The sequence below is a fragment of the Mizuhopecten yessoensis genome, unplaced genomic scaffold (assembly GCF_002113885.1).
Source record: "Mizuhopecten yessoensis strain PY_sf001 unplaced genomic scaffold, ASM211388v2 scaffold4999.3, whole genome shotgun sequence".
Lineage (NCBI taxonomy): Eukaryota > Metazoa > Mollusca > Bivalvia > Pectinida > Pectinidae > Mizuhopecten > Mizuhopecten yessoensis.
The window spans coordinates 1437542-1464789 of NW_018405829.1; the positions used below are offsets into that span (position 1 = coordinate 1437542).

Below are 27248 nucleotides of genomic sequence, written 5' to 3' on the forward strand. Positions count from 1 at the left end.
CTTTTTTTTCCAGAATGTAAATATCTTGTTCTAAAATTTTAGGAAGCTTCTGAAATTTGAGGATGACATAAAACTCCCAAAAAAATGACGTCATATTGTTTTAGCACCATAAGCCATTACGTGTCTGCACACATCCTTACATGTGTCCCCTGACATTTCACCTGTACATTTTATCATAGACTGGAAAGACTGTCTTTGGAATTCCGCTGGTTTTGATTAGATAGATCCATGTCCAGTCACATCACATTAAAATTCTACGCTGAAAGGGTAAAACTTGTGTTTGGTGGAACTGAAGAAGAAAAAATAATATTTATATTAGTTTATTAGTTGTTTGTGTTTTTTTTTTTATCTCAGCAACTAAATGAAAGATTATGTCACAATGGGTCAATACACACAGGAAATCGAGTTACGTATTGATATTATTCAATGTTTTTCTCTAACAAATATAACATATTGGATTTTCACTTTAGCACTACAAATCAAATCAATACTTAACACCTATCATGCTTTCATTTCTATTTTTCACATGCTACATATAATACTGGTATAATGTTTAAAAGTACATCACAATTAGTTCAATGTGAAGTCATTATACTCAATGAAAGTATATATCCAGCCTCATTTTGATGTAATGGTTTGGAAGACGACTCCTTGGTCCGAATGTTTGGTAAATTTGTTTTGATTTGTCACTAGCCGCATCGCATCAAAATGTCTAGTACGGCAGGGAAGTAGAAGGAGGGTATATGTCTACCACATCCAGGCTGTCCTGTTACCCTAGCCTATTCTATTGTGCTTTTTTTGTGTGTGTATTTTGGAAGTCTGTCTATAATCATCTCAATAAATCAATCTTACCTAACCTAACCCTATCCTCTGTGCTGTTGTTACTTCTTTTTGTACACCTTTATATACCCGGGGGTTGAAATATGAGTTATCTTCCTTATTAAAAGGAACTTTTTGCACTATTGAATAATTCAGTATTACTTTTTTATCATCAACAAATGCATTTTTTTGTACTTTTTAAATTTGTCAGGAATTCATTATTTATATATTCAAATTACCAAGCATTCAAAACATAGTTCACATGTTTCTCAATTTGTGTCAAAATCCTTTTTAAAAGGAAATATACATTGTACAAAAGGTACGTCAGAGCAAGGTTAAGTATGTATAAAAATCTTAGTTTGTGATTGACACTAACCTAGCTATCACACCATCGGTAACTGTTTTTATTCCGTCTATGGCAGGATTGATTTACCTGGTACATGTAAGCTGTATATATCATTCACTTGGCAGACTTAGATACTTACTCAATACCTACAGTATTTAGAATAATCTTCTTTACACTTTTTCTGAACATTTTTTTCAGGTTGGTAAGTATGGATAATGAGAAGTTTTTTTTACACAACCAATAACATTTTCTATGTGACGTTTCGCTGACTAGCTATATAGTATATGTACACTGATGAAGGTGACAGTGTTCATATCATACTAGTCATCGAAACGTCATATAGAAAATTTCATTGGTTGTGTAAAAAGTACTTCTTTACACTTATTCAATACTTACTGGGTCTCCAGGTTTAACCTGTGATTCTTATTAAATACTTACTGGGTCTCCAGGTTTAATCTGTGATTCTTGTTCAATACTTACTGGGTCTCCAGGTTTAATCTGTGATTCTTAATCAATACTTACTGGGTCCCCAGGTTTAATCTGTGATTCTTATTCAATACTTACTGGGTCTCCAGGTTTAATCTGTGATTCTTACTCAATACTTTCTGGGTCTCCAGGTTTAATCTGTGATTCTTATTCAATACTTACTGGGTCTCCAGGTTTAACCTGTGATTCTTANATAAATTACTTCACTGTGAGGAATATACACTTTATATTCCAATAAATTACTTCACTGTGAGGAATATACACTTTATATTCCAATAAATTACTTCACTGTGAGGAATATACACTTTATATTCCAATAAATTACTTCACTGTGAGGAATATACACTTTATATTCCAATAAATTACTTCACTGTGAGGAATATACACTTTATATTCCAATAAATTACTTCACTGTGAGGAATATACACTTTATATTCCAATAAATTACTTCACTGTGAGGAATATACACTTTATATTCCAATAAATTACTTCACTGTGAGGAATATACACTTTATATTCCAATAAATTACTTCACTGTGAGGAATATACACTTTATATTCCAATAAATTACTTCACTGTGAGGAATATACACTTTATATTCCAATAAATTACTTCACTGTGAGGAATATACACTTTATATTCCAATAAATTACTTCACTGTGAGGAATATACACTTTATATTCCAATAAATTACTTCACTGTGAGGAATATACACTTTATATTCCAATAAATTACTTCACTGTGAGGAATATACACTTTATATTCCAATAAATTACTTCACTGTGAGGAATATACACTTTATATTCCAATAAATTACTTCACTGTGAGGAATATACACTTTATATTCCAATAAATTACTTCACTGTGAGGAATATACACTTTATATTCCAATAAATTACTTCACTGTGAGGAATATACACTTTATATTCCAATAAATTACTTCACTGTGAGGAATATACACTTTATATTCCAATAAATTACTTCACTGTGAGGAATATACACTTTATATTCCAATAAATTACTTCACTGTGAGGAATATACACTTTATATTCCAATAAATTACTTCACTGTGAGGAATATACACTTTATATTCCAATAAATTACTTCACTGTGAGGAATATACACTTTATATTCCAATAAATTACTTCACTGTGAGGAATATACACTTTATATTCCAATAAATTACTTCACTGTGAGGAATATACACTTTATATTCCAATAAATTACTTCACTGTGAGGAATATACACTTTATATTCCAATAAATTACTTCACTGTGAGGAATATACACTTTATATTCCAATAAATTACTTCACTGTGAGGAATATACACTTTATATTCCAATAAATTACTTCACTGTGAGGAATATACACTTTATATTCCAATAAATTACTTCACTGTGAGGAATATACACTTTATATTCCAATAAATTACTTCACTGTGAGGAATATACACTTTATATTCCAATAAATTACTTCACTGTGAGGAATATACACTTTATATTCCAATAAATTACTTCACTGTGAGGAATATACACTTTATATTCCAATAAATTACTTCACTGTGAGGAATATACACTTTATATTCCAATAAATTACTTCACTGTGAGGAATATACACTTTATATTCCAATAAATTACTTCACTGTGAGGAATATACACTTTATATTCCAATAAATTACTTCACTGTGAGGAATATACACTTTATATTCCAATAAATTACTTCACTGTGAGGAATATACACTTTATATTCCAATAAATTACTTCACTGTGAGGAATATACACTTTATATTCCAATAAATTACTTCACTGTGAGGAATATACACTTTATATTCCAATAAATTACTTCACTGTGAGGAATATACACTTTATATTCCAATAAATTACTTCACTGTGAGGAATATACACTTTATATTCCAATAAATTACTTCACTGTGAGGAATATACACTTTATATTCCAATAAATTACTTCACTGTGAGGAATATACACTTTATATTCCAATAAATTACTTCACTGTGAGGAATATACACTTTATATTCCAATAAATTACTTCACTGTGAGGAATATACACTTTATATTCCAATAAATTACTTCACTGTGAGGAATATACACTTTATATTCCAATAAATTACTTCACTGTGAGGAATATACACTTTATATTCCAATAAATTACTTCACTGTGAGGAATATACACTTTATATTCCAATAAATTACTTCACTGTGAGGAATATACACTTTATATTCCAATAAATTACTTCACTGTGAGGAATATACACTTTATATTCCAATAAATTACTTCACTGTGAGGAATATACACTTTATATTCCAATAAATTACTTCACTGTGAGGAATATACACTTTATATTCCAATAAATTACTTCACTGTGAGGAATATACACTTTATATTCCAATAAATTACTTCACTGTGAGGAATATACACTTTATATTCCAATAAATTACTTCACTGTGAGGAATATACACTTTATATTCCAATAAATTACTTCACTGTGAGGAATATACACTTTATATTCCAATAAATTACTTCACTGTGAGGAATATACACTTTATATTCCAATAAATTACTTCACTGTGAGGAATATACACTTTATATTCCAATAAATTACTTCACTGTGAGGAATATACACTTTATATTCCAATAAATTACTTCACTGTGAGGAATATACACTTTATATTCCAATAAATTACTTCACTGTGAGGAATATACACTTTATATTCCAATAAATTACTTCACTGTGAGGAATATACACTTTATATTCCAATAAATTACTTCACTGTGAGGAATATACACTTTATATTCCAATAAATTACTTCACTGTGAGGAATATACACTTTATATTCCAATAAATTACTTCACTGTGAGGAATATACACTTTATATTCCAATAAATTACTTCACTGTGAGGAATATACACTTTATATTCCAATAAATTACTTCACTGTGAGGAATATACACTTTATATTCCAATAAATTACTTCACTGTGAGGAATATACACTTTATATTCCAATAAATTACTTCACTGTGAGGAATATACACTTTATATTCCAATAAATTACTTCACTGTGAGGAATATACACTTTATATTCCAATAAATTACTTCACTGTGAGGAATATACACTTTATATTCCAATAAATTACTTCACTGTGAGGAATATACACTTTATATTCCAATAAATTACTTCACTGTGAGGAATATACACTTTATATTCCAATAAATTACTTCACTGTGAGGAATATACACTTTATATTCCAATAAATTACTTCACTGTGAGGAATATACACTTTATATTCCAATAAATTACTTCACTGTGAGGAATATACACTTTATATTCCAATAAATTACTTCACTGTGAGGAATATACACTTTATATTCCAATAAATTACTTCACTGTGAGGAATATACACTTTATATTCCAATAAATTACTTCACTGTGAGGAATATACACTTTATATTCCAATAAATTACTTCACTGTGAGGAATATACACTTTATATTCCAATAAATTACTTCACTGTGAGGAATATACACTTTATATTCCAATAAATTACTTCACTGTGAGGAATATACACTTTATATTCCAATAAATTACTTCACTGTGAGGAATATACACTTTATATTCCAATAAATTACTTCACTGTGAGGAATATACACTTTATATTCCAATAAATTACTTCACTGTGAGGAATATACACTTTATATTCCAATAAATTACTTCACTGTGAGGAATATACACTTTATATTCCAATAAATTACTTCACTGTGAGGAATATACACTTTATATTCCAATAAATTACTTCACTGTGAGGAATATACACTTTATATTCCAATAAATTACTTCACTGTGAGGAATATACACTTTATATTCCAATAAATTACTTCACTGTGAGGAATATACACTTTATATTCCAATAAATTACTTCACTGTGAGGAATATACACTTTATATTCCAATAAATTACTTCACTGTGAGGAATATACACTTTATATTCCAATAAATTACTTCACTGTGAGGAATATACACTTTATATTCCAATAAATTACTTCACTGTGAGGAATATACACTTTATATTCCAATAAATTACTTCACTGTGAGGAATATACACTTTATATTCCAATAAATTACTTCACTGTGAGGAATATACACTTTATATTCCAATAAATTACTTCACTGTGAGGAATATACACTTTATATTCCAATAAATTACTTCACTGTGAGGAATATACACTTTATATTCCAATAAATTACTTCACTGTGAGGAATATACACTTTATATTCCAATAAATTACTTCACTGTGAGGAATATACACTTTATATTCCAATAAATTACTTCACTGTGAGGAATATACACTTTATATTCCAATAAATTACTTCACTGTGAGGAATATACACTTTATATTCCAATAAATTACTTCACTGTGAGGAATATACACTTTATATTCCAATAAATTACTTCACTGTGAGGAATATACACTTTATATTCCAATAAATTACTTCACTGTGAGGAATATACACTTTATATTCCAATAAATTACTTCACTGTGAGGAATATACACTTTATATTCCAATAAATTACTTCACTGTGAGGAATATACACTTTATATTCCAATAAATTACTTCACTGTGAGGAATATACACTTTATATTCCAATAAATTACTTCACTGTGAGGAATATACACTTTATATTCCAATAAATTACTTCACTGTGAGGAATATACACTTTATATTCCAATAAATTACTTCACTGTGAGGAATATACACTTTATATTCCAATAAATTACTTCACTGTGAGGAATATACACTTTATATTCCAATAAATTACTTCACTGTGAGGAATATACACTTTATATTCCAATAAATTACTTCACTGTGAGGAATATACACTTTATATTCCAATAAATTACTTCACTGTGAGGAATATACACTTTATATTCCAATAAATTACTTCACTGTGAGGAATATACACTTTATATTCCAATAAATTACTTCACTGTGAGGAATATACACTTTATATTCCAATAAATTACTTCACTGTGAGGAATATACACTTTATATTCCAATAAATTACTTCACTGTGAGGAATATACACTTTATATTCCAATAAATTACTTCACTGTGAGGAATATACACTTTATATTCCAATAAATTACTTCACTGTGAGGAATATACACTTTATATTCCAATAAATTACTTCACTGTGAGGAATATACACTTTATATTCCAATAAATTACTTCACTGTGAGGAATAGAAACATACTAAGTCGACTAGTTTTAAACTATCGTATAATTTCTAACTGCAAGATATGGAACTAATGTATGTGCATGTCTGCGTTGCCTAAAGTCTGCAATATTTCTGAAATCATATGGCACTATTATTTTTCTTCTTCTCCAACAAGATGTCAACTTGATTAGAATCAAACACTCATACGTAATGAACGCATTTAACAATTCAAATCATTGCCAACTAAAATCTATTACTATTTTTGGTGATCCTTGACTAGATTTGTAACATGATTTTCAGAAAATACTGAATTGATCAGAGTACATATTCTTGTGCAAAAACATTTTTTATTTACAGTTAACCATTTTTAAATTATAAGCAGGCATAGACCAACCCCCTATTTCCCTAACACCTACATGTTCCAAAGTAGTCAAGTGGAGTGTGTCATCAGACCACCAGATCTAATTATATCATAGTGTAATTTGAAAAGAATCTGAGGAGTTCATGAGATATCTTCACAATGCACACACACTTTTTACTAGGACGCACAGACAAAAGCACAAAATGATGGACAAACTGAAAAAGAACAATATATGAGTGCGATAAATGTGTAACACAGGAAGTGATATTTAAAGGAAATGAAAAGCACATGTAGAAAGTGTTAAATGTACAGGAAGTGAGGAGTAAAAGAAGTGAGAAATACAGGAAGGGAGGTGTACAGGAAGTGAGGAGTACAGGAAGTGAGGAGTACAGGACGAGAGGAATACAGGAAGTGAGGAGTACAGGACGAGAGGAATACAGGAAGTGAGGAGTACAGGAAGTGAGGAGTACAGGAAGTGAGGAATACAGGAAGTGAGGAGTACAGGAAGTGAGGAATACAGGAAGTGAGGAGTATAGGAAGTGAGGAGTACAGGACGAGAGGAAAACAGGAAGTGAGGAGTACAGGACAAGAGGAATACAGGAAGTGAGGAGTACAGGAAGAGAGGAATACAGGAAGTGAGGAGTACAGGACGAGGTGAGTACAGGAAATGAGGAGTACAGGAAGTGAGGAATACAGGAAGTGAAGGGAAAACTCAGGAAGTGAGGAGTACTGAAAGTGATATTTACAGGAAATGAAAAGCACATGTAGAAAGTGTTAAATGTACAGGAAGTGAGTAGTACAGGACGAGAGGAGTACAGGAAGTGAGTAGTACAGGAAGTGAGGATTACACTCAGGAAGTGAGGAGTACAGGAAGTGAGGAGTGCAGGAAGTGAGGAGTACACTCAAGAAGTGAGGAGTTTGTACAAAGAGAGAAAAATAGAGGAAGTGAGGAGTACAGGAAGTAAGGAGTACAGGACAAGAGGAGTACAGAAAGAGATATATGTGCAACAAATGATCTGCACAGAACACAAAATAAATTAAATTTAAGAAGAAAGAATATGTGGTAAACATGCATAAAATCTTTGATGAACATAAAAGGGTATCTTCCTTTTCTTGTATTTTACTGTTAATCTCTTATCCTGTCACACTGAGCAGGGCAGTCAATGAAACAAGAAAAAAGATTAACAGTAAAATAATAAAAAAAGGAAGATAATTTACACAGGATATCTGTAAAATAAAGTGAAAATAATGGAAAAATAACGATTGTGTGGGTTTTTACAAGAATTGTGTTTACCTGAAAATTCTCAGTGACCCTGGAAGGGGTGACACTTTTAGGGATAACACAGATTTTCTTTTGAAGCAAGAAACGAAGAATGACCTGAAATTGAACATTCAATACAGAAAAATGTAATATTTTTGGTTACGCCATGATATTCTGATACATGGTATTTTTTATTCTTAATTCTTTCTTTAACCAGTAAATATCTCTGTAAAAAACTCTCTTCCACATTAATAAGAAAAATATTGATTGATTTTTTATTTGAGTATTCAACCAAAAGCTTGCATTTCATAAAACTATTTAAACAAGAGATCCAAGAGGGATCTTAGCAACCCTCATCATCAGGTCTGTATTATTGCTACTGTATGTAAGTTTGATCTTTTCCCTTCATTTCTCTCTTTTCAATCAGCGTACAATCTGACAATGGTGGGCTTAAAACATACGTTTCAACATCTTATCAAGTCGAACATTTTACTTCATGTAATATTGGATATGGTACATAGTATAAGCATACCTGTGCTGGCGTTTTTCCTTTTTTCTGTGCTATTTCCAGAACTGTTGGTTCTTGTAGAGGTGGGGTGAAGTGAACACTACAATGATAACATGTAGGGTGAACACAGACACACTGTTTGCTTATCCACATTCAATACAAAGTTATTATCATTATTAATATTAATAGTTATCATGCGTTATGTAGTAACATGTGCATTCATCAAAATTACATACTTTTTAGAAAAAAATCTAGCACCTGACCCAAAGGGTCTATAATTAGTCTCTATATAACAAATGGTGCTATTTGTTTTCCCTGAACTAATTTAGAAAAAATGCTTTTTCTCTATTTTAGTAAATAATTTCTTTTTTTATATGTTCTTTTACCATAATAATTTTACATTCATTTTATTTCTTGATCTATTCGCTCAGTTTTCACTTTTGCTTTTAATTCTGTTTCTAATTTGCAGTCACAAAAAATTGTTTTCTTACATTATTCACAAGCTATCTTTGTACTGCCCTCTGACCTTTACTTAATTTTCTACAGCACAAAAACCTTTTTTTTTACATCTCAATTATCCTCACTTGTTTTTCTATTGACCCATTTTGTGAAATACCCAAATCCATGACCAGCTTTTCTATTACCCAAATCCATGACCAGCTTTTCTATTAGCCAAATCCATGACCAGCTTTTCTATTACTCTAAGGTGTTTCTCTGCCTTTCATCTATTCCGTTTTGTTTCTATACTTTATATTCACCCATATTTTGCTCCGTCAGCTTAATTTGTTTTCCGATGATTCTATTCCTCCATGGTTTTTGGGTTTTTTTCGGTACCCAGTTTTGTTTCTCCATTTCTCCTTTGACATGCATGGTATTAATTAAGTTGGAATAAGTTGTTGCATATTTATATATGTATTCTATACCAAAATACTGATGTATTAACTAACTAACAGTTTGTTTCAGAATTTCTACCAATTTAATTTCATTCATTTTTTATAAAGTTTACTTCCTACTTAGTTCTCAAATTAAAGGAAGATTTAAATTAATGCTAAATCACAATCAACAAGCTAAGGCAAAGAGTTATCATTCTAAATAACAGCTCATGACCTTAGCTCACCAGGTTCTTACTGGTCTCCGATATATCATTTAAAATTTATAAATTTAATACACAAAATTAGAGATGCTAAAATTCAAATAATCAAGTACAGCTAGTGATGAATAAACATGTGTATGTTCATTTTATTGCACGTTTAACAGCTGAAAATTTGTCAACTTATTCTACAGGGGAAGTTTTCTTTTTTAAGAATATTCACCTTCTTTCTTGACTAACTGCTTTACTCATTCACCCCTGAAATTTCATAATGAACTATTCAAACCTTTGAATTGGAAGAGTTCAAATGTGTCTTCATGGGTGAATGCGTTAAAGGTGGAGGTATACTTACTATTTAATTATTTGGATTAATAGGGGTACTTTAAACTATTTCTTGCTGAAATCTGTCCTCGTGTGATTAAGGATCAGGGTCCACTTGTATGAAACATCCCAACTCTGGAGATTTCCTCAAGTCTAAGATTTCCCATAGGCAATACATTGCTTGAGATTTTCCTTAACTTTGAGATGTTTTATACAGGTGGGCCCAGGTGTTTAGATATTTACACTTCTGCTAAATACAAACCCCTTTAGACTTGGGATGAGAAATCTAGCTCTACTGAGAAAATCTAATTAAGATACATTAGGTAATTTAAGCACAAGGATACAGGGGGAATGAATGTGTCTGCTCTGTACACTGTACCGATAAGCAGGGAGGGGCGGGGGAGGGATTGTCAAGCTGGTGTGTCTACTATTGAGTGCTTCAGGTGTTTTTGTACACTGTACAAGGTACATACCTTTGGTAGGCACTGAAAGAGTCAACTCATAAATTAACAGGCTATATGATATCAATAAACAATAGCAGACAGGCTCATCAGTAAATAGAACAAGGTATTTCAAACGATGCTGATACCCTTATATTTAGAAGAGACCAGAAAAGCAGAAAATAAAAAGGGTATATGGATAAACTTAGGGTTGATGATGTCAAATAATCTATTCATAATAACCAAGAGCTTAGAAATTTCAAAATATGAACTCACACAAATGGTGATGTTTGTGAACATGCATTTTATGTTTCGTGACAATTGAATAACAGATGTAGTCTGTAAATTAAGCCATGACGGCAACACCTACTCTTATAGTAATGGTGACCTTGTTTTTCACCCCAGAAGGTCAAACACAAATTTGTGATCAGTTTTAGAATTTAGAATCAACATTCTATACAAAGACAATTGGTTTATATGATATAGATTTCTTATAGACCTCCTAAATATTTTGTTAATCTAAACCTTGACCAAGAAAAAGTCAGTTATATACGCTGTGCTTAATGACATATGAAATTGAAAAATATGAGTAACTGACAGGATTACATTTCCTTAATCCCCTTAGCCTCACCGTTAAGGTAAATTCCTGTAAATAATTACTGTAAAAGTTGTTTGTTCATGTTTGGAATTATCATTTCTTCAAAAAATTGAAAATGCTGAGTCAATATGATTTTTTTCTAGATCTGAAATCAGAAAGACTGATTAAACACGATTTAATGAGTAAATATTTCCATCTCAGATACAAAATTAAAACTGTGCACCAATGGAAAACTGGAAGAGTTTCATAAATATTGGCACAAAAGATAAGTAGTAGTTTCACTTCAGATAAAATATGTGAATGAAATTCATTAAGGGGGCATAACTCCTATTGCAGCAGTCAAAATAAAAATAAATCACAACCCCACAAGTACCAAGAGTATAGATCATGTGTACTTTTCACAAATATGGTTAAAGATGGAAAGTAGCTGTACTTCAGCTAAAAGGTTATAAAAGAATATCACAAAAGGGATAAATTCCCACAAAATCAACCAAATCAAAAGCAAATCTCAAGAACACAATTTCCTAAAGTAATGTTCATGTGTAATGAGTTGCATAAAAATAGGTTGAGAAGACATACGGCGGGCCACAAGAACAGAGGGACTCCCTGGTTCCAGTACTACACCCCTAAATGTGCTGCAGGGAAACATGGAAACAAACAAATTACAATATCACATGATCAGATGATAGAGGATCAGACAACTGGAATATTAATAATATACATTTCATAACTGAAATGGAATGCAAGAGGCTTGTGACAACATGCTTAGACCATAGAAATGCCCTTATGCATGGTGTTAATAAAAACGTGGTTCACAAACTTCAGAAAGTACCAAATTCTGCAGCACGGCTAGTAGCTCACACCAAATAGAATGATTATACAAATGTATTACTTTAGTTTGAGAACACTACATAGGCTTCCTGTTGAATACTGTAGTCAATATGTAAATTCTTGTATATACTTTCAAATCCCTTAATGGTCTGGCCCCATGTTACCTTCAGAAATGGATAAGGATTTATAGGCCATGTAGATCTCTATGCTCGGAAACAGAGACATTATATATGTTCCACGAACATGTACTATCATCTACGGTGAGAGACACTGTCACAAATCAGCTGCTTCATTGTGGAACAGCCTTCTGGTAAAACTGAGACATTATATATGTTCCACGAACATGTACTATCATCTACGAGAGAGACACTTCCACAAATCATCTGCTTCATTGTGGAACAGCCTTCTGGTAAAACTGAGACATTATATATGTTCCACAAACATGTACAATCATCTACGGAGCGAGACGCTTTCACAAATCAGCTGCTTCATTTTGGAACAGCCTACTGGTAGAACTGAGACATTATATATGTTCCGCAAACATGTACAATCATCTACGGAGAGAGACGCTTTCACAAATCAGCTGCTTCATTGTGGAACAGCATTCTGGTAGAACTGAGACATTATATATGTTCCACGAACATGTACTATCATCTACGGAGAGAGACGCTTTCACAAATCAGCTGCTTCATTGTGGAACAGCCTACTGGTAGAACTGAGACATTATATATGTTCCACGAACACACACTATCATCTACGTAGAGAGATGCTTTCACAAATCAGCTGCTTCATTGTGGAACAACCTTCTGGTAGAACTGAGACATTCAAATCCTCTTGAACTTTCAAGTAAAATCTGAAAACACACCAGTTTAGTTTTTGCTTCTTGCTTATTCTGCAAGGTTACTTTACCAGTCAGATCACTAACATGTGTGAATGAGTTTTCTTGGGTTTCCAGGAGTTCCTCACTGTGAAATAGATACAACATTTCCAGAGAAGATACAGTGCAGGAACTGTATATTCTTTAACCTCGGGCTAATTTATAAGCATCCTATATTAATTGTTTAAGTATTTTATATTAACTGTACATGTATATGGATTTTACATTAATTGTATCAGTATTTTATATTAACTGTATATTAAGTATTTTATCTTAATTGACCATGTTTATTTTATATCAATTGTATGTGTATTTTATATTAATTGTATTTTATATTAACTGTATTTCATATTAACTGTATAATTATTTTATATCAATTGTATGTGTATTTTATACTAATTGTCAATTAATTGTACATGTATTTTATATTAATCGTATAAGTATTTTTGTGAAGGTATGTTACATTAATTGTATATGTATTTTACATTAATTGTTTATACATTTTATTTTAATTGTATTAAAGTATTTAATATCAATTGTATATATGTATTTTACATTAATTGTATATGTATTTTATATTAATAGTTTATGTATGTTACATTAATTGTTTANGTTATGCCATGGACAAGGGGAGACATAAATGTTGAACTTTGACCTCTAAGGAAGGCATCAGTTAAGTTTGCAGGGTTTTTTGAATTGAACAAATCTGAATCTACACATTTACACCATGGCATATATGAAAGAATGAAACATATGTCATTAACCAAACTTTAAAAGTAGAACTTTTACTCAGTAGAGTGTGAAACTTTACCTGATTGTTACCCGCACTGTACTACTCTATATTCAGTAGAGTGTGTCACTTTACCCGATTGTTACCCGCACTGTACTACTCAGTAGAGTGTGAAACTTTACCTGATTGTTACCCGCACTGTATTTCTAGTACGCAGTAGAGTGTGTAACTTTACCCGATTGTTGCCCGCACTGTACTACTCAGTAGAGTGTGAAACTTTACCTGATTGTTACCCGCACTGTATTTCTAGTACTCGGGAGAGAGTGTAACTTTACCCGATTGTTACCCGCACTGGATTTCTAGTACTCAGTAGAGTGTGTCACTTTACCCGATTGTTCCCCGCACTGTACTACTCAGTAGAGTGTGCAACTTTACCCGATTGTTAACCGCACTGTACTACTTAGTAGAGTGTGTAACTTTACCTGATTGTTACCCGCACTGTACTACTCAGTAGAGTGTGTAACTTTACCTGATTGTTACCCATACTGTACTACTCAGTAGAGTGTGTCACTTTACCCGATTGTTACCGGCACTGTACTAATCAGTAGAGTGTGTAACTTTACCCGATTGTTAACCGCACTGTACTACTCAGTAGAGTGTGTAACTTTACCTGATTGTTACCCACACTGTACTACTCAGTAGAGTGTGTAACTAGACCCGATTGTTACCCGCACTGTACTACTCAGTAGAGTGTGCAACTTTACCCGATTGTTACCTGCACTGTACTACTCAGTAGAGTGTGTAACTATACCTGATTGTTACCCGCACTGTACTACTCAGTAGAGTGTGTAACTTTACCCGATTGTTACCCGCACTGTACTACTCAGTAGAGTGTGTCACTTTACCCGATTGTAACCCGCACTGTACTACTCAGTAGAGTGTGTAACTTTACCTGATTGTTACCCGCACTGTACTTCTAGTACTCAGTAGAGTGTGTAACTTTACCCGATTGTTACCCGCACTGTACTTCTAGTACTCAGTAGAGAGTTTAACTTTACCTGATTGTTACTGGGACGTATGCGAGCAATTTCCATTATCTGTGATATCTGTTGACTGTTAAAGTTTGATAAACCAATGTCTCTGACAAGACCCTCATCCACGCAATCCTCCAGGGCCTGTCAATCAATCAAATTATACATATCAAATTATTACACTGTCAATCAATCAAGTTATACTTCCCAAAATATACAAATAAGTCAACCAGTCAAATAATGCATCTCAATACACAATTAGGTCAACCAATCAAACATCAAGTAACAAAGAAATAAAAACCATGCAATATCTTCAACCTGGAATTTACTAATCATTCATAGTCCACTTGACTCAATGTAAATCTACAGACAACTAGGATTTGAATAAATGTAGTGGAACTTTAGAGGGTCGATCATCAGTGACCAGGGTAGCTCAATTGGTAGAGCATCCGTCTTAAAGAGTTTGCAGAGTCCCCGTTTCGAACCCTTCTCTAACCATGCATTTTTACATCTCTTGTTTCAGTTATATAAATAATGAAAAGAACTTAAATTTACATAAAGATCAATCAAAAATAAAATTATTCCAAAATAAGACTATTGTAATGATTGAAAATAAATGCTAACAGCTCTAGCTTACCTTCCAGGTCTCGACAAAATCAACTTCTGAGAATAACACTGTGCCATCTTCATCCTTAGGCAGAAACTCACCACCTTCCTGGAATATCCGATCATAAATAATTTCATATAACATTCCAAGTTTGAATTGTATACGAGGTAATATACCAAATAAATCCCATTACACCTAGCTTTTTTTTTTTAATTCAGTTATCATGCTTGCATCCTTTCTCTCATTCTTCCTGCATGTTCACAAAATGCTAACCTCAAAAAGGCACAGGGCCTGTATAGCCCACTTATTTTTGTTACTGAACTATAAAAATAGCTTAAATGTTTTCACTAAACTATAAACAATTTTGGCCATCTCAGAGTTGTTACTTATCAAACAAAACTTGGTTAGTGCAAAGACAGGAACATTTGTACAACTTCTGATTAAAATTGATCTGATGAAATTAAAAATTGTATTACAATGTTGCAGTATCATTGTCCCTGTGATCAAATTTGCTAGAAATCAAGCAAATCCCTTGATCCATGCTGAAGAGGTATTCTTTCAAATATTTTTTCTCATTCCATATTGCGCCCAAGCTACTCCACCCCCAGAGGGACAACAAATTTATTTTTATACCAGTCCCTGTGGCCAAGTGATACATCAGCTGGTCAATTAAATTCCTTTTAAATGTCCTGTGTATATTTGACCTTACAGCTTCATTTAAACAACAATGAGTTCTCTTGGCCTTATGAAGTTTTAGACCAAGCTTTTTTAAAATCTCTTCATCCCCATTTGAGCCCCATCCCTCTGCTACCATGGGGTCACTTGTTTTGATAAACAATCCAATTAAGTTGGAGGAACAGTAGTCTAGTGGTAGGACACCAGGCTCGTTATGCGGGTTTGAGTCATGGCATGGCACTGTGTGTTACTCTGCTTGTTCCAGTCTACTCGGCTGTAAATAAGTACGCAGTTGGGCAGTGCTACATGTAGCTGTGAGCGTCGAAATGGCAGCACCGCCTGTATACTCCCCAGGGAGTTGAGAAAGGTATTGGATGGTTGCAAAGGCTCTATAACCATGGATAATAATTTGTGAACCGTTTTGAGACAACCTACAAACTAAGTTGTGATAAAGCGGTATATAAGAACCTCGAACTACAAGTATTATCATTATTATTAAATTGATTTTATCCACTATTTCACAGGCTGATCAAGGCATATTATTACATTAAAAAGAATCTAAAATAAGGATTCATGAAGTAGTAGAAACATATACACACACAGCTGTTTTTTGTACTAAATACTTTGATTTTTATAACATGCAAAAATTGAATGAGAAATATATTGATAAATCTATCAAAAATAAGCAGTCATTAATTACCTGTAATCCCATTGGCCAGTGAATAAGGTAAAGGTCCAAATAGGTCAGGCCAAGGTCATATAGACTCTTCTTCAGACTAGAGAGCACAAGGTCAGGTCTGTGACAGGTATTCCATAACTATGAAAGATAAACAACATATCTGCATCCAATACACATTCTATCTACTTAAACATTTCTTATTACTGATTATTTTCATAATTCCATGCTGCTGCCAATATAACTACAAAGGAAATTATATGTAGAACGATTTTGTACCATAGAAGATTATTTCTTTTCAATCTTAATGAAGATAATTGTAATTTGCTGCATGCTTTAATTTACTAATTCATTCAAGGGTTAGTTGTTATCCCTCTGATGTCATGTGCAGAACTCCCTGATAATACCCACAAATCTCCCTATAGTACCCACAAATCTCCCTGATAGTACCCACAAATCTCCCTTATAATACCACTCCCTTATAATACCAACAAATCTCCCTTATAATACCCACAAATCTCCCTTATAATACCCACAAATCTCCCTATAATACCCACAAATCTCCCTATATTGGTTCCAACGTAGAGGCTAAAGAATAAAACGAGATAATACTAAGTTATATATATTTTTTTATTTCTATTTTAAAAGTCTAACTAATTTCTGACTTATTCACAGAAATATCTCACTACTTACTTCAAAATCCACTAAAAGTTTCAACTGATCTCACTACAGTTTGTATTATTCTAAACACATAATTCACTTCCCACCTCTGAGTTCTCTGATTGCAATTCAACTTGGAGATTATATGTGTACATGAAATACAGTATCCACTTGGCCGAACATTAACCTTGCTAGTGACAAATATATCTTCTCTTGTGATTGTGTCCTCAATGATCAGCTCCTTGATGGCGTGACCCACCGCACGTTCATTCCTGTAGATGGCAGCACAGTCAAGGTGGCGGTACCCAGCACGAACTCCCACTTTAACAGCTTTTATTACTTCATCCTCTCCCTGTACAAACAATGAATAAAACCATCAGAAAGTTTCTTTTTAATAAAACATCTGTTAAGAATACAAACCCAGAGAGCTGTTGCAATGGATACCGTAAAGTGGAAAATTTGAAAATAGTGATGAACTGAATTGATACAGTAATTCTATTGAAAAAGTATTGATAATGATACAATATTAATAAATAACAGGTGATTCAACACTCCTTATATATAACTATGTGAGTAGTGTCCTATAAATAGGGGTGGGTTCAATAGAGCTCCTTACTAATAAAATGTAATAGAGGAATAAAGGAATTAAGTTTAATACTTTAAATACAACCAGCATTGTGTTTTTATTGATACAATATACTGATACAGCAATTCAATTGCAGCTCTGCATTTTGTACCACAGCAAACCTTTTCACACTAACAAAAGTTTGAGGGTACAAGTGTGAAAATATCCTCTTTTACATCTACCTGTGTTTTACACCTGTAATTTAATGCGCTAAAGGGATTGATGTTCCTTTTCTGTTAATCGGTCACAAAAGGTTTATTTATACTTTTGCTGACCACTGTGACCCAATGTCAGGGAGAAATGTTTAACATGTCTTTAGTCATCCATGCCAGTAGAGCAAGGTTATGGAGATAAAATAACATGTGGCTATTATGGTAAGTATAACCTGCATCCCTTATAGAGGACTAAACATAACTGAATAGTGGAGCACTTCTGTATGCCTGCTCCCTATCACACCTATCACACCTGCTCCCTATCACACCTGCTCCCTATCACACCTGCTTCCTATCATACCTGCTTCCTATCACACCTGCTCCCTATCACACCTGCTTCCTATCACACCTGCTTCCTATCACACCTATCACACCTGCTCCCTATCACACCTGCTTCCTATCACACCTGCTCCCTATCACACCTGCTTCCTATCACACCTGCTTCCTAACACACCTGCTCCCTATCACACCTGCTCCCTATCACACCTGCTCTGTATCACACCTGCTTCCTATCATACCTATCACACCTGCTCCCTATTACGCCTGCTCCGTATCACACCTGCTCCATATCACCCTTTAACACATGCTCCCATCACACCTGCTCTGTATTATATCTGCTCCCTATCACACCTGCATATCACCCTATAACACATGCTCCCCATCACACCTGTTCTGTATCACATCCGCTCCCTATCACACCTATCACACCTGCTCCCTCCCTATCACTTATGCTCCCTATCAAACCTGTTCCGTATCACACATATCACACCTGCTCTGTATCACACCTGCTCCCTATCACACATGTTCTGTATCACACCTACTTCCTATCACACCTGCTCCGTATCACACCTGCTCCCTATCACACATATTCTGTATCACACCTACTTCCTATCACACCTGCTCCCTATCACACCCGCTCCGTATCATACCTACTCCCTATTAAACCTGTTCCGTATCACACCTATCACACCTGCTCTGTATCACACCTACTCCATATCACCCTATAACACATGCCCCCCATCACACCTGCTCTGTATCACATCCGCTCCCTATCACTCCTATCACACCTGCTCCCTCCCTATCACCCCTGCTCCCTATCACACCTGCTCCGTATCACACCTACTCCATATCACCCTATAACCCATGGTCCCTATCACACCTGCTCCCTATCAAACCTGTTCCGTATCACTCATATCACACCTGCTCTGTATCACACCTGCTCCATATCACACCTCCATATCACCCTATAACACATGGTCCCTATCACCCCTGCTCCCTATCACACCTGCTCCGTATCGCACCTACTCCCTATCACCCTATAACACATGCTCCCCATCACCCCTGCTCTGTATCACACCTGCTCCCTATCACACCTGCTCCCTATCACACCTGCTCCGTATCACACCTACTCCATATCACCCTATAACACATGGTCCCTATCACACCTGCTCCCTATCACACCTGCTCCGTATCATACCTACTCCCTATCAAACCTGTTCCGTATCACACCTATCACACCTGCGCCGTATCACACCTACTCCATATCACCCTATAACCCATGGTCCCTATCACACCTGCTCCCTAACACACCTGCTCCGTATCATACCTTCTCCCTATCAAACCTGTTCCGTATCACCCCTATCACACCTGCTTCCTATCATACCTATCACACCTGCTCCCTATCACACCTGCTCCGTATCACACCTACCCCTTATCACCCTATAACACATGCTCCCATCACACCTGCTCTGTATTATATCTGCTCCCTATCACACCTGCATATCACCCTATAACACATGCTCCCCATCACACCTGCTCTGTATCACATCCGCTCCCTATCACACCTATCACACCTGCTCCCTCCCTATCACTTATGCTCCCTATCAAACCTGTTCCGTATCACACCTATCACACCTGCTCTGTATCACACCTGCTCCCTATCACACATGTTCTGTATCACACCTATCACACCTGCTCCCTATCACACCTGCTCCGTATCACATCTATCACACCTGCCCCTTATCACAACTGCTCCGTATCACATCTATCACACCTGCTTCTTATCACAACTGCTCCGTATCACATCTATCACACCTGCTCCGTATCACACCTATCACACCTGCTCCCTATCAAACCTGTTCCGTATCACACCTAGCACACCTGCTCCGTATCACTCACACCTGCTCCCTATCACACCTGTTCTGTATCACACCTACTTCCTATCAGTATCACACCTGCTATCACACATGTTCTGTATCACACCTATCCCACCTGCCCCCTATCACACCTACTTCATATCACACCTGCTCCCTATCCCCCCTGCTCCCTATCACACCTGCTCCCTACCACACCTGCTTCCTATCATACCTATCACCCCTGCTCCCTATCACACCTGCTTCCTATCACACCTATCACCCCTGCTCCCTATCACACCTGCTCCGTATCGCACCTACTCCATATCACCCTATGACCCCTATCACACCTGCTCCCTATCACACCTACTTCATATAACACCTGCTCCCTATCACACCTGCTCCCTATCCCACCTGCTCCGTATCACACCTACTCCATATCAGCTTCCTATCATACCTATCACACCTACTTCCTATCACACCTGCTCCCTATCACCCCTATCACACCTGCTCCCTATCACACCTGCTCCCTACCACACCTGCTTCCTATCATACCTATCCCACCTGCTCCCTATCACACCTGCTCTGTATCACACCTGCTCCCTATCACACCTATCCCACCTGCTCCCTATCACACATGTTCTATATCACACCTATCACACCTGCTCCCTATCAAACCTGTTCCGTATCACACCTATCACACCTGCTCTGTATCACTCCTGCTCCCTATCACACATGTTCTGTATCCCCTATCACACCTATCACACCTGCTCCGTATCACACCTACTCCCTATCAAACCTGTTCCGTATCACACCTATCTCACCTGCTCCCTATCACACCTGCTCTGTATCACACCTGCTCCCTATAACACATGTTCTGTATCACACCTATCACTCCTGCTCCCTATCACACCTGCTCCGTATCACATCTATCACACCTGCCCCTTATCACAACTGCTCCGTATCACATCTATCACTCCTGCTCCTTATCACAACTGCTCCGTATCCCATCTATCACACCTGCTCCTTATCACAACTGCTCCGTATCACACATGTTTTGTATCACACCTATCATACCTGCTCCCTATCACACCTGCTTCCTATCATACCTGCTCCCTATCACACCTGCTCTGTATCACACCCGCTCCCTATCACACATGTTCTGTATCACATCTACTTCCTATCACACCTGCTCCGTATCACACCTACTCCCTATCAAACCTGTTCCGTATCACACCTATCACACCTGCTCCCTCCCTATACCTGCTCCCTATCACACCTGCTCTGTATCACACCCGCTCCCTATCACACATGTTCTGTATCCCCTATCACACCTATCACACCTGCTTCCTATCACACCTATCACCCCTGCTCCCTATCACACCTGCTCCCTACCACACCTGCTTCCTATCATACCTATCACACCTACTTCCTATCACACCTGCTCCCTATCATACCTATCACACCTGCTCCCTATCACGCCTGCTCCGTATCACATCTATCACACCTGCTCCATATCACACCTGTTCTGTATCACACCTACTTCCTATCAGTATCACACCTGCTCCATATCACACCTGCTCCATATCACACATGCTCTTGAGAATTTGTTTGTAACAGATAAATAAGTAGGTTCAATCCTGAAGAAGTGATCCAGAACATACACATGTTCAACTATACTTAATTTTTTTGTCATACTTTTATTTTCTGAATGAATTGTAAATAAGTTCTACAAACATAGGAAGTTAATATACAGGGTAAATGTTTTTATAATTAGCATGTGATGGAAACTACTTGAGACTTATGATCAGGAAACCATTTAACCTGTCAACAAATAATTTAAATAAATTATCATAAAATTTGTCATATCAGCTCAGAACCAGTTATAGAGTGTCGACATACTCATATCGTTCACATATGATAATTTATCAAGCTTTTATCAAACTGACATATTGAGTTTACAGATTTAATGATGAGCCTCACAGTTTTAAATTTCCCATACTCATACATGCCATAACTTTCCAGTGCAAAAAGTGATGATTCTTTTTTTTTTCATAACATTGCTGTTCACTATAAGGTATTTAAAGCCTCCCAGTGCTCTGTATTATATCTCCAAAGAAGAAGAGCTCAGTCTAAATCTTTTCTTAATCCGTTCATGTTGACATTCCGCAAATATACCAAAATCCATAATGTTTACATGTGTTCATGACAGGTGGGTCATGAAAAGTCAATATCACGTAAATTAATAGTCAAAATCACCAGAGATCATGGAACATAAATTAAAGTAGGAGTTCATTGAGTTGTAAAAAATGGTTAAATTATTAAAACAGTTAAACTTCACGACTCCATAATAAACCTATCAAATTCAGGAGTAGTTGAATCTTTGTCCACAGATGACCTGTCAAGTTGACCAAAGATTACCATATCGATTACGGGCGAGTCAAATTAAAAGTAACTAGAAAATGTCTGTAAGACAGAAATGCCCCCACGATGCCATGTGAAGTTAGTTTCAGTGTTCTATAAAAAGTTACAACCACTTTGATCTTGATACCCTGAAACATGCACACACACAAGGTACTTCACTTAAAGTTGATTTTAATATTCATATGTTTTTCCTGTATGTTATTACCATCTCCATAACATATTGAATGAAGTTGCTAAGCGTTTAAATTGAACAGCAGATGATTTTTTATATATAGCAACAGTGACCTTGACCTTGGAACCCTGAAACACAACAATGTCCGAAGTATACTCATACTTGACCTTTGCATAAAGTTTGACCAAAATCCATGAAAGAATGAAGTTGCTAAGTGTTTAAATTGAATCAGTTGATGATTTTCTATATATAGCAAGTGTGACCTTGGCCTTGACCTTGGATCCCTGAAATACAACGGTGTCCGAAGTATACCCATACTTGAACTTTGCATAAAGTTTGACCAAAATCTGTCTAAGAATGAAGTTGCTAAGTGTTTACATTGAATTGGGACGGGACGGGACGATTTTCTATATATAGCAAGTTTGACCTTGGCCTTGACCTTGGATCCCTGAAATACAAAGATGTTTGAAGTATACTCATACTTGACCTTTGTATAAAGTTTGACCAGAATCTGTCAAAGAATGAAGTTGCTAAGTGTTTACATTGAATCGGGACCGGACGGGATGGGACGGGACGGACATGGGTAACGCTATATGCCCCCCCATTTTATGGCGGGGGCATAAAAAGTGCTGCCTATTTAAAGAGGCCTATTTAAATAGGCAGCACTGTATTTTATCCTTCCTAAATGTGTAAGTAAAAGTTGATAGAAATCATTACTGATCACCCTATCCAAAGCTGAGACAGTCATGTTAAAATGGTTAACAATGCATATTGTGTATGTGATGTAAGTTGTACATGATGTGATGGTTTGTTTAGGTTCAACTCTGTATCCCATCAATGTAGTTTTGAAATTTTTCAACTGGAAAGGAAAAATACAACAGGATTCAAACCCAGGACCTTATATAACTCTAGACAGACTTGAACCAACTGAACTACTTTGTCACCAGTTTACATGTACATGTATATTTCTCTCATTTCCCTATGTGTAAGATAGAGCTTTCTCACATACCTCACAGGGTGATCCCATTGTTGCTAGGGAAAAGATAACTCTATCTTACACAGGGTAGGGAAAGACAGCTGACACACGCTATGCATCATAATAATGAATTGTCGACATGACATCATTGTATTGTTTCCGTGATGTCATACCCTTGTTGCAAATGGGGAATCCTCCGTTTCAACCCTAGAGGTTTTTGGTTTTGGCGGAAGAATTAGATCGATGATTATTTGTAAGTATGTGAGAAAAACAATCAAACATATATAGGTCAAGCTGTTCCATGGACAGGGATATCTGAACCCTCATGTAAGAGTTTGGCTGGCCAGCCAAACTCTTACACGAGGGTTGAGATATCCCTGCCCACAGAACAGACCCATGTAAGATTCTATTGGTCCCAGGGTAAGAAAGGGGTGTAAGAAATGTCTTTCTCTTACCCTGGACAGGTGTATCTACACTTTTTACTGGTGTAAGATTTCCTTGCCTCACCCTAGGGTTACAATGGTATGACGTCACTTCAACAATACAATGATGTCACGGCAACAATCCATTAACCTCACGTTAACCCTGAATTTAGCATATAACGTTATCATTACATTGCTGTACATTGTATATGATACACAATGTGTGAACTGGGTAAGAGAAAAAGGAATCATTCACCCCCTTGTTGGTGAGATAGGGGAATCTCAACTCTCAGGAAAAGATCCCCAAGTTGCCAAACACTCGGCATAGCCTTGTATTTGGCAACTTAAGAATCTTCCCCCTCCGGTTGGGATTCCCCTATCTCATCCCCAAGGGGGTGAGAGATTCTATTAACCTTACACCCTATTTCAAGCGACATGACGTCACGATGGCTCAACAATGACGCGACGTCACAAATTGTGAAATCTCCGATGCCACAATTGGGAAAAGGCAACGCGATGAAATTAAAACCTTTTACGATATATTACTGTATATGTTAGAAAGATGTCATTTATTTTTCTGCGCTTGTCATTAGCACACTCACATACAGTAAATGCAAGAGTTAGGGCAAGACAGGAATTCCAACCCAGGACCTTGAAACTCTAGACAGACTTAACTTCAAGCAATTAGGCATTTATATAAAATATCAGCTTTATTCATGTTTCAACAATTCATTTGTGAACAAGAGGGGATTCTGAAGCAAAAACCAAACCAAAGATTCATTGATTGAATTGAACTGACAGAGTGACTCGGTGCTTGTCTGGTCAAGATCCTGACCAAAATGGTGGCCATGACCTGCCACTGTATCAAAGAGTAAAGCCTAGCAGAGACGAATGGCACTAAGGCAGGTAATCCAGTCTGCATCATTATACTGATGAACAATGCTTTTTTTTTTACTTGGCAGCATAAACTTAAAGGCACAAAGTTACTGTTAGTGGAAAAGTGCAGGTATTACAATATTATAGCAGATTCCACCATGATATGGTGAACATTTTCCATAAATACAGCTATATGCATCTCTATCGAAACTAGACTGGGTGATTTCTGGTAAACAGGAAGCTTAATAAGTTTTTCGTCACTATTACTAATGTTTCGACCTGGGGCTGTTTTTTTATTTTTAGTGTTCTGTGTCACATATTTATTATTTAATATTCTGCAGTGTATATATATGTGTTAACAAAAAAGTACCACAAAATCTACAACTGAATTGTAGGTTTTAATTGCAGGTTCTGAAACACCTAGAGTTTGGGTGTCTGTGATAAACCATTGTTTCAAATAGTGTGCATATATATTAGACTTGGCAAGAGGATAACTGAACCTGGGTAGTAAAAACAGCTTATAGAGGTCTCCTCCTTAGACCAGAGGGATTAAGGTGTGAAGGGGAACTATACCCCAGTCACCAGTTACTGGCGAATGTCTGCCCAGTAGCGTCAGTTTTAATATCTCCGATATGAATACCTGTCATTTTCCCATCTAGATCTGTTACATATATCGACCTACAGAATATGTTACATAAATACTGTGTAACCACATGGTTTTAGCCTCGCCTGTCAATAAACCTATAATAAAAACTGGGTGAATAAAAAAAAATCTGTTTGCTTGGAATTGTTGTACATAATTAATTGTAGCAACAATTACTGATGACTAACAGCTAAAATTCACCCGTCTTACTTTCTCGTAATCTTTCATTGCAAAATAATCACGACTTTAATTAGCTCATGACAGTTTGCCTACCACGGTATGCATGTGTTTGTGTACACATGTGCCGTTAGGTCCGTTACCTGTTTCGGTGCATATGTTCCTAAACCAATCGCTGGCATCACATTCCCACTTTGCAACTTGAAACCCAACTTCTCAGCCATGACAGCAAACTTAGACTGTTGACACTATATGGTTGAAGATAACCGCTCACTGCGAGTGTAACGTGAAGTCCGGCAGCTTCGGCGTGACCGACTTCTGCTATTTCAGTAAAACATATGTGGTGACGTTCCGTTTTGTTACGTTAGATGTGTAGCGTACGGGTCCTGTGCATTACATTCTAAGGAAGATGCATACACATGTATTATATCGCCTTGGTTTATGATAAAGATAGCGATGTCTCGTCCAGTTGATGCGTGCTTACACTTCGTTTCCCCTTGACCCGGTGACCTAAGACCTTATTAGAGTAACTTCGGATATCCTCTGAAGGAAGTAGTCTGGTTGATGTGTAGTGCCCGAGCAAGTCGAATGTAAAGTAAGCTCAATGGACAGTTTTTATCTTCAACCATGCATAGTGTCAACAGTCTTAGTTTGCTGTCATGGCTGAGAAGTTTGGTTTCAAGTTGCACCGAAACAGCTAACGGCACATGTGTAGACCAATGCATGCATATCTCGAATCTTGCTCATGACAGTTTGCCTACCGCGGTACAACTTGCATATTAAGACGGGTGAACTTAAGCTGTTATAGTCATCAGTAGTTAACCTAGTCCGAATTATTCTGACGTTTTATCAACTTTTTCATATCGGTCTGTCGTTGATTAATCGACGAAAGACCGATATGAAAAAAGTCGATAAAACGTCAGAATAATTCGGACTAAAGTTAACCCCCCACCCCCCAGTTTTGTTTCAGTTTGTAGTGCTGTCTTGAAGCTTTTAAGTTCTTGCATTTTGACGAGGTCTTCTGGTAGGTTATTCCAC

At 35.8% G+C, this 27248-nt stretch overlaps 1 protein-coding gene across 1 annotated transcript; it reads right to left on the reverse strand.

The window, feature by feature from the left end:
• Nucleotides 1-8372: 8372 nt before the first annotated feature.
• LOC110450156 (1,5-anhydro-D-fructose reductase-like) lies at nt 8373-26935 on the reverse strand. Its single transcript, XM_021497439.1, has 9 exons — nt 26354-26935; nt 17739-17903; nt 16916-17032; nt 15571-15648; nt 14961-15077; nt 10900-10911; nt 9040-9159; nt 8541-8624; nt 8373-8393 (listed from the first exon to the last, which is right to left on the reverse strand). The coding sequence occupies exons 1-9, from the start codon at nt 26432-26434 to the stop codon at nt 8373-8375; spliced, it is 795 nt and encodes a 264-aa protein (XP_021353114.1). The 5' UTR covers nt 26435-26935.
• Nucleotides 26936-27248: the final 313 nt, after the last annotated feature.